Below are 10,938 nucleotides of genomic sequence, written 5' to 3'. Positions count from 1 at the left end.
TCACGTATAGTTCACAGACGTGGACACTCACCAAGTCCAATATGGATAAAATAGTAAAACCACAAAGAGCGATAGAAAGATCAATGCTCGAGGTGAGACTTATAGACAAAAAAAACAAACAAATGGATTAGAAGCAAAACGAAAGTAAAAGACGCAGGATAAGACATGGAACCACGAAATACAACAGTGAAGGCCATGGTTAGGAAAGAGAAGCAGAGGAAGACCACAAATGAGATGGGCTGATGATATTAAGAAGATCAGAGGACACAACTGGAAGCAAGTGGTGCAAAATAGAAGACACTGGATTGATTTGGGGGAGGCCTATGTCCAAAGTTGGATTACTTAAGGCTGAAGAATAAGTAGTATTTTTTAACTAGAAAATTAAGTACTGCGAGTCAGTTTTGTTGTATATGTTTTAGTTACTCGTTTTGTTTTTTATAGTATAAATTCGACCATGTAGTTCAGAGTTTTTTGTTTCAAATCGTGCATCTGCCTCTTTTATTCAAAGCATTTTCATACAGAAAGAGGTGGACTACTACATTTAAGAAATTGCATGCACACATTTTCTTTGAATTTTGTTACTGACCATTTGCTTTGGTTGATGTTATTGAAAATAATTAGAGCATTCACCAGTGAAGTACCAGTGATCATCTCAAATGCCACTTTTCTGTACCATTTTACAGACTTTCGTAAGCAGTTTGAGTAAGCTGTCTTTTAATCTGACATGTCCACAAACGCTTTTGCGTTATTGTACTCGACAATGGCTGCAGGTTTTCTTTTAGGACCTTCCCTATGCGCTACCTCTATCATATCGTCTCTATGTTTTGTAGATAGAAAAAGTACGTCTTTATTGTCATGCCATTTCATAACTAAAATATCATGTTTGTTTTCTTTGGCAATGATCTCCCTTTTCTTGAGTTTGACTTCTACAGCATCTTTGGGTAGATTTTTTCAGTTTTGACGTGACAACGTCTTAAATTAGGTTGTGGCTCGGAGTCATTCATGAAAAAGTGTAACGCCCGCTCACGTCTGTTACAGTGAGTCGCCGAACGAGAGAGAGGCCCGCCGGACCGGCGAATGCCTTGCGTCTCTCTCCCACTCAAACATGATCGGTCCGCTGCGCGCGGCACTAGAGAATTAGGCGCGTTGAATCGCTAAAGTTGAAAATCGTTGAAAGTATCGTCAGCTGTGTCTATAGTGAAAATGTGGAGTGCTTAGATTCGTCATTTACAACAACTACAACAATAAAGGTAAATAATTGTACACTAATATTTCATTATCGTAAACTATGATTGATTGATTAATTGTTAGAGTGACACAAAAGTTGAGAAACTGAGTTTATAGGTTATGTCATACTATTGACAAATGTTGATAGTGTTAAGTAAATTATTAGTTTAAATCACTCTGCAATCAATCGTAATTCAGTCGATTGAGAAGAAACAGCGCGTTTTGCTAGTCAAACATTTAAAATAACAAATTATAACTTCTAACCTGTCAAAACAGGGCGACCAAACAAAGGAACTAAACCGACCAATCACCACGCGCGGAGTTAGAATTTAACTGTGTTTAGCAAGAATTTCAAATTCCAATTTTAGTAAATGTTTTAATTTTCAACTTTACCATTTACATTTACAAATTTTAATTAATTTCAAATTTATTTAGCAAAAATTTGAACCTTCGATCTGAATAAGTGTTTTGATTTTCAAATTGATTCTTTAAAATTAAAAATATTAAAATATATATAATCAGAAGTGAACGTCACATAACATTATCTGTACTTATTATTATTTAATATGTAGGCAAATACATGTGACCATACTTGGTAGACACAATTGGAAATAGTAATTTTTTATAACTGAAAAAAATAAATATATAAAATACTGGTAGCAAACAATAACTTCAATGATCGATATCTCCGCAACTAATTGATATATCGAAAAAATTTTCAAATAAATTTTGTAGAAAATAATAAGATCAATAATATAATATAAAATAAATAATATATAAAATAATATATAAAAATATATATAAAATATAAATAATATATAAAATACCTAATAAATCGGTAATGCAATTCTTATTTTCATTCAATTCCTTGTTCCTATTGTGCAATTTAATAATATTCATATCAATAAATATTCTACCGAGAAAAAGACGTTGTCACGTAAAATCTTCGTCCGTAAAACCGACTTTACAGGCAACCAATTTTTTTCTTAATGTTCCAATAAGATAAGTAAATTTTGTTATTAAAATTTCAACAAGGTTAACTGATGTATACCAGTTGTCCGTAATAAGAGTCCTACCCTGATCCAATAAAGGTTTAATAATTTCCATAACTACCCTTTCAGCAACCGGTGGTCCATTAATTTTTTCTTCACCTTAATATATTATAATAATATATAAACCTATGACGTTTTTCTTTCACGTACTGTCGAAAAGGTAACTTGCCTCTAAGTAGGATCATAGTTTCATCAATGCAAACAGTTGAGCCTGGAATCATACATCGATGAAAATTAGTGTTCATTTCATTGACCAGACATTGAATTTTATGAAGTCTTTCATTTTCGGAACACTGGTCATTGTTTGGTAGATGAAACATGCGCAAGAGCAATTGAAACCGATTTCGGGGCATGTATTTAGCAATATTACTTTTATATAATGAAATTTTGCGCCAGTAATCAACTAATGACTGCTTTCAGTCTAGTCCCATCCAAAAAAGGAGCGCCATGAATGTACGCATTTCAATGTAGATAGTCTCTTTCCAATAATTAAAACGTGACTCTTTCGTAATTGTCTAATTTACTATTGTAGTAAGAATTTTTTGTTCTGCATACCTATTTGTTTCGAGAACAATCATATTTATAACATCTTCAGAGACAAACAATTCAAACAATAACAGTTTATTCTTACCAGCCATTTCGGTTTTCAAATGTTGAGGAATGCCAAAGTTCAAAGGACAATCGAAAATTGGAAAATTTCCAGCAACAGGTCCTCAGTTTGAATCTTGTAAGGAATTTTCTTCTGGCCTAACAGTATCTGCCAAAAAATCATCATCTTGAGTCAAAGAACTATCTGATTCTTCCTCCATTACTCGAGATAACTGAACACAATGTGTTAATGTCATGATGATCCTGCAGAAGTATTGGGTTTTACGTCTACTACAAAAAAATATCGATATATTAGTCCCTTTTCAGATAATGCTTACTCTATCTATGCTCAAATCAAGGTTTTGTGTCAGTTTAAATAATATATTTATAATACGTAAAACAAACGCAAATTCATTTGTATAGGAGTCTGTCCCGGAAAACTGTCGTAATTTTGAATTTTTGTTAAGTGATTTCACACGAATGATTTTTTCCTCCTGGATTCATATTTATTGATATAATAATAAATAAGATTATTCACATTCGTATTATATAAACAATTCTAATAATGATGACTGCACAACTGATTGATAAGATATTTTAATAGGGTGCCAACAGAAGACGTGCTTAATTCTTGAAATCATTAAAATGACCAATTCAGCAATTCACCGTATCACATTTCTTAAACACATTATTTCAGTGAGTCGTTAACGAATATAAACATTAAAAAAATCAAGAATTGATGAATTTAAAAAAAAACCGATCTCAGTTTACCCTAATCATTTGCAGTGTGATTACATTTCGTTTTTTTTTTAACGGTGGTAAAATACGAAAACACTTTGTGTTTTATTTAATTGCTGTGTTTGATTTAAAATGCCGAAAAGAAATTGCAAATTCACAAGCGAACTTGAAAAAGATTATCCTTTTATAAAAAAGCTTTGTAGTGACAATGGCAGGGTGAAATGCCAGCAATGTTTTTCAGAATTTTTAATTGCACACGGTGGGCGAGCAGATATTAAAGATCACTTAAAGTGTGCAAAACACAAGACTGGTGTAACGGCGATTGCAAGTACTTCTTCTATCAAATTTTTTTTTAATGATGATCTCATTTAAAACGATTTAATTATTGCCGCTAAAGGTGCCACATTCGCTTATAACACGGCAATGCATGATATAATAAGCTTCAAAAGATCTGATTGTACGTCGAAATTGATTTCAAAATTTTTTAAATCAAAATTTGGGGTTGCGAGAACCAAATGTGAAGCGATTATTTTAAATGTGTTGGCACCTTTGTCTTTGTCAGAGTTACACACCGACTTACAGAAGGCGTTTTTCGTAAGTGTTACTAACGACACCTCAAATAAAAAGCACATCAAACTGGCACCGATTATTGTTAGATACTTTTTACCATTAGAAGGTGTACATGTAAAACTATTGAATTTTGAGTCCATTCAGGGTGAGACATTGGAAATATTGACTCAAAATATAATTTCAACATTACGTCGTCATGACATTACAAAAAAAGTAGCTGCATTTTGTAGCGACAATTGTAATACAAATTTTGGAGGTGTGCATAGAAGAGGACAAAATAATGTTTACAGAAGACTTTAACAAGAACTTGGTGTAGATATTGTAGGAATTGGATGTGACGCACATATTGTACACAATGCACTTCAAAATGCTGTGGATGGTTTACCAATCGAAATTGAAGCACTATTTGTCAAAATATATAAACACTTTCATATCTACACAGTTCGAGTAACTCAGTTGAAGGAATTCTGTGAATGTGTAGATGTGGAGTATAAAAACCTAATCCAACATGGAAGTACCAGATTTCTTTCTGTTTTGCCGGCAATTGAAAAAATTCTAAATATATTCGAAGAACTAAAAGCATATTTCCTGTCCCAAGATAACTGTCCACGTGCAATGCGAAATTTTTTTGAAAGTGAAACGGGTGAGTTATATTTTTGGTTTGTGCATGGACAATTAAACAATTTTAACAAGACTGTACTACTCATGGAAAAAAGTGAAGCAAGTGCGACTGACATTATTTTGGAATTAAGAAGATTGAAATCTAATCTTCAAGAACGCATGAACAGCAATTTTGTACCATAAAGAGCGAAACAATTATTATTAAAAAATCTTGGTAGTAGCCAGGATATTGATAAATTTCAAACAGAAGTAACCGATTTTTACCGACGATTCATTTCATACATTGAATTGTGGGAAGACAGTTTCGGAGGAACCGACATTTTCGAATGGATTGGACTGAATCACGTATTGATTTGGGACGAAATCGAAGGATCTGCTGAAATTATAAACAAAATACATGGTTCGGACGATCGACAAAATATTAATACTGACAACCTTTTTGCCGAGCTGGCACTTACGAAAGTTTTTATAGCATCAAAGAATGATGAATGGAATTCCACGACGATACAAATTGACTATGTTGACAAATGGGTTCTACTATTTAAACATTTTCATGAACAACACATCGATACACCAAACCTGGTAAAAATGGTGCAATATATTTTGTGCTTATCAGGCACCTCCGCTCATTTAGACTAGAGCGTGTCTTCTCGATGATGAAACATATTTGGTCGGACGATAGAAGCCGTATGTTGGAGTCTACCGTACAAGCATTACTATACTGTAAATTAAACTTTAATATGACATGTATCGATTTTTAAGAAAAAATAAAAAAAAATAACATTTTATTAAAAAAAGTATATACAAGCGAGAAGTATGAATGGTACAAAAAATAGGTATTTTATTAATAAAAATTTTTGGCAGCAGCTTAATAGTTTTCTTTTATACTTTATCCTATCCACCATTTACTGTCCCGGTTAAAAGTTTCATAATTATGGTAAGCCTATGCATATGCGCCAAATACATACAAGAACTCTTTGATGATAATCCGTCCGAACAACCTTCGTCCTACATATGTAATGACCACTTACCAATCACATTAGATGAAGTGGAAAAAGCAATATCACAACTAAAAGATGGCAAAGCTCCTGGACCTGATAATGCATAAATATGCTGAACTCATAAAGCTATTTAACACCGACGGTATTCAAAGACTAACAGAAATATTCAATGACATATATTTAGGCGGAGTAATACAAAAATAATGGCTGAAGTCAATGTTTATTGCTTTACCAAAGAAAAACAAAATCCATATCCTGCAATGATTTCTGGACCATCAGCTTAATGAGCCACATTTTAAAGTTATTTCTAAAAATATTACATCAAAGGATATATACACTATGCGAAGAAAAAATCAGCCGTACACAGTTTGCTTTTCGGAAGGCAATGGGTACGAGAGAGGCTCTCTTTAGCATACTAGTGCTATTTCAACGATGTAGAGATGTTAATTGCGATATATAATACGACAAACTGATGTAGATATTAACAAATATTGGAATAAACACCTGTGATGAAAGAATTATTAGCAATTTTTACTGGAATAAAACATCGTTTATCCGTACAAAGGCAGGAGAACTATTTGTACCCATAAAAATTAGGTTACTACGATGTTATATCTTCCCTATACTGCTGTACGGAGTTAAGTCGTGGACTCACAGACGCTACCTGTAAGAAAATTAAGGTTTTCGAAATATGGCTTTATCGTAGAATCCTAAAGTTATCCTATACCGACCACGTTACTAACCAGGATGTTTTATTAAGAATGCAAAGAGGAAAAGAGTTGTTAACCACAATGAAAACAGTCAAAATTAAATACCTCGGTCACATCATGAGGAACAGCGAAAGATATGGGTTGCTGCAATTAATTCTTCAAGGAAAAGTAGAAGCTAACGATGACGAGGAAGGCGAAGAATTTCCGGGCTGAAAAAGCTATGTACGTTTTTCCACACAACAACCAGAAATCTTTTCGGAGGCGCAGTTTGCAAAATACAGATTGCCATGATGGTCGTCAACATTCGAAACGGATACGCACTACAAGAAGAATCCTTTTTTTCATATGCAAATTCTATATAAAATACCTAAGTAGGTACTCTAATCTATATAGAAATCCGGAAATGGATTTCTTATAATATAAATAAATTAATCGATTGGATACCTTAAAGAAAATTCCGATGTCAAATATAAAGAAAATATACAAAACATCCATTATCTTGTTTATTGATATTATATTAAGGGGTTTTGAAAGTTTAAGCGCCTCATTTTTCCAGTTAGCGTATGTTAATTTCCAAAATAAATACCCTGTATATCCATTATAAAGTTTTTTTTATTTTTCCTCGATTTATTTGCAAAAATAAAGTTTTTCTATTTTTCCTACTGTTGAATTTCCCTGATACATTTAAATTTGTTTTTACAGCGCTGAACAATGTTTTTTCTTCGGTGGTACACATATCGATCAATCATATACTGACTGCAGTATTTTGTTTTTGACAACAAGCGATAGCCATTATTAGTAACCGAGTAATAAAGGTACTAGTTCTGTCTGCCATATATCGCTACCACTCGTATATGTAAATGGCTTGCATCTCGACTTTGGGCAGGGCAGGTGAAAGGACTTGTGTAAGGATTCAGATGAAATTCTGATACATTTCTAAAAGAGTTCAGTTCTCGAGAATACTACACCGCATACGCATCTTGGTACCACTAAGACAGTACCTCTTGACTTACAGATAAATACAAACAACTCGTGTTTGGTCTAGTAGTTCGTTCAGTTAGTGACAGTTCTTAGTTCAAGGTGGACCTAGAAGAATTATGCTCAGCGGCATGCAGGTTAGTGATGGAGTTGGCGTTATTTTGGGAACTGTTCTTTCAGTACACGTGAAATATTATTTATAAGTAAATATTTTAAGGGTATCTATAAATTCAATTAATTAAATTACGAAAAACTTGGATAATATGTGAGTTTACTGTTTAGAATCTTTATTATGTCAAAATTTAAAAATCCAATTTTTTTTTAATAATTTTGAGAAAATCGCACAATGAAGTAATCGCGATATCTTCACGTTTGAACTAAAAAGTAGAAACTGAAATAGGTGAGTCAAAATGTTAAGTGAAACTTTAAGAATTTGTTATACCACAGACAACTATATTAAAAATTTTACACTTAAACAAAAATTATTTTCCTCATATTTATCATAATTAGGTTCTATTGATCCATTAAAATATATTTTTACTATTTTTCTTTATTATGACTAGGGACTGAAAAATATGCACAAAAAAATGTCTAAAATGTGCACTTTAAAACAGGCTGAATATGCTCAAATAATATCCCAATATACATTGTAGAGCTCGGGAAATATGCACTTAAAAACCATAAAATATGCATGCGAATATGCACACAAAACAGCTAAAATATGCACTAAAATATGCTTTTTATGCTTTTATGCATTTATTGCATATAAATAGAAAACGCAGTAATACTTGTATGCAAGTTATTTATTTTATGCTATATAGTCACACAAAATATTTATTGAAATTTGTATTATCTAAATCCTTATATTCATTTATTCTTTGATTCATCATCATTCATCATTATCATCATTCTTTTTTATGCTATTATTACAGTTAAAACTATATATTATTCAATGTTTCTCTAAATTCTCTATAGAAAAACTGTGCCGTCTATCTGATAATTGTTTATATGCTGAAAAACTTACCTGTTCTACCTGTAAAATTAAATTATCTTCACAATTCCCCATCTTAATAATATTATATATTTAAATTATATTTCAATATCCCTCATTTTTCTTTAACACTGCGCAGAATTTTTAATACATTTTGTTCGTTTCCCCAATGTGTTTAATTTTTTCATTTAATGAATTGATAATTTCAATACTTTGGTCTAATGAAATGTTTTGCTTTTCTAATCTAGTAATTGATTCAGCAATATTCACAAAATTGGTTTGGATATGTGCCAAATTACTTTTTAATAACGGTTTTTTTTAAAACGTCCACACATTTTTTTATAGCACCTGAGCTATCTACATCGAAACTATAAATGAAGTCTCTAATTCCCTCAAAATTATCGGTTATGAAATTAACTGAATTTAACCATGTTTTCCTTCTAGTTATCACCGGTTCAGGTGGTAAAGGTAGATTAGGTAAACGATTTTTATACGCCAGTACCCGCAGAGGGGCTTTTAACAATATTTTTTTTATATTTGATACAAGGGTATTGACCATTGAAATCTCTGTCCTTACAATTTCTGCTACTCTATTAGCATATGCTAAACAGGTTACGTATCAAATTTGCTTTGATCATATATAGCGCAGCGTCACTTAACAATAAAAAAAATTTTTCAGTTATCGGTTGAGTTAAAAAAAAGTTACTCAGACATTCATTCACAAATCTGCAAATAGCTAAATTGTTCGTTTTTTGCAACTCAACGGAAACTAAATATCCGGTGCTACACTCACTCCCGTTTAAACTTCCTATAACCAAATTTGCAATATACCGTCCTTTAACATCAGTCGTCTCGTCAACAGATATCCATATTGGATTATTCTCAATTGCAGTTTTAATCGCTTCAACAGTAAATTGCATGCTGAAATCTACATAAATATTTTTTTCGTAGAGTCGTAGCAGAAGGAACTTCTACAACATCATTGTTGCAGTACTTTTTTAAAAATTGTTGGAGCAATGGATTATCCAATTTTGCGATTGGAATATTGCAACCAATAATTAAACTGCAGAGATCCTTATTAAATTAAAATTTCGTTGGTAAGAAATTTTCGTTTTATTTGCAGTTATGAGCTGCTGAACCGAATCTTGAGGCTTTTGTGCACGAGATTTATGCGTTGCAGTGCCCAAGTGTTGATCAACTTGAAACATTTTTAACATACAATCCGAAAATTGGAAATAAAAAAGTTAACCAATAAACTTGTAATACTTCGCCACTTTAAAATTATTATAATATAATATTCCAATTTAACTGGTTTTCACCTTTGTTAAAATTTTATATACAAGATATTAAGACAAAGAACGATTTCCTTAGTCAATTTTAAATGGGCAAAATATGTTAATCAAGCACACTACATGTTAAAATTTTATAAAACTTGTTTCCTTAACTATCTCCTATATAAACCTTTTTTTTTGAGTTTTGATCGTAGAATTTTTCTTCAAAAATATCAGAGGTTAGGTTAGGTTACGTTAGGTCACATTTTTATCGTAAAAAATAACGTATAAATTTATGACGAAAATGTCAGTGTCTAAACCATGTTTACACTTTTGCTAAAAATAATTTTAAAATCAGTGCATTAAAAATAAGTTGTTCATAATGAATGACAGTCCTATTCTAAAACTTACATTTTAACGTAAAATTATATCTAGCTTATATTTTTAGAAAAATATTTAAAAATTAAAATAATAATCTAATAATCCACTTTTTCAGAATTCATTTACTTGCACTTTGTTTTGGCATTTTCAAACACTTCTGATAAGCACTTAATCACAACTTTACTGAACCTAAGAATACACCAAACTTAACTAACTTTAACTATGGACAGAATGTCAATTGCATTTTCTCTTTTGCTAATACAAATTCTGGTAATTTGTTATTTGTTAAGCTTTCGGAAAGAACCATATTGATTTATGATTTATGATTTTATTTAATGACGGCAACCGGTTTATCGCGTTTTACTGTTCATATTGTCATATTATGCTAATACCAATAAGGGGTATTTCTGTGGAATATTTTTACCTACCTCGCTAAATTGCATTGCTTGATTTCTCAGATATTTGTCTATATGGTATACCTGAAAATATGCACTTTTAGTAAATGCATATGCACTTATGCAATTTATCCAAAATAGGAAAATATGCACTTAATATGCATTTTTTATATTTCCCGAGCTCTATACATTAGTGCAGGGACCAAACTAGATCACCGTGGCTTTTTCAATTCTGAATCCACCCAAGTTTTTTATGTATTTTTGGCTATTAATTATGAATTTCGAGGGTGAATTTCGATTTGAGTGGTCAATCAATTGTTATAAACAACTTATTTGTTTATAAGGCTGTTTGGCATAATTGTTTATCTAGCTCATAAACTAAAAGAGATAAAAAGAAATTTTTCAGAAAAAATGT

General features: G+C 31.6%; 1 protein-coding gene across 1 annotated transcript in view; it reads left to right on the top strand.

Moving 5' to 3' along the window:
- Positions 1-7,465: 7,465 nt before the first annotated feature.
- The window catches only part of LOC140450357 (uncharacterized), a 96,128-nt gene continuing 92,655 nt past the window's right edge, over positions 7,466-10,938 (top strand). Inside the window, exon 1 of the mRNA XM_072543948.1 lies at positions 7,466-7,622. Coding sequence (XP_072400049.1) covers positions 7,605-7,622 — 18 coding nt within the window. The 5' untranslated portion in view covers positions 7,466-7,604. The remainder of the gene's footprint in view (positions 7,623-10,938) is intronic.

Source organism: Diabrotica undecimpunctata, chromosome 9 (genome assembly GCF_040954645.1).
Source record: "Diabrotica undecimpunctata isolate CICGRU chromosome 9, icDiaUnde3, whole genome shotgun sequence".
NCBI classification, from domain to species: Eukaryota; Metazoa; Arthropoda; class Insecta; order Coleoptera; family Chrysomelidae; genus Diabrotica; species Diabrotica undecimpunctata.
Note: the sequence above shows the minus strand (reverse complement) of the source record. Positions and strands in the feature narration are given on the sequence as shown.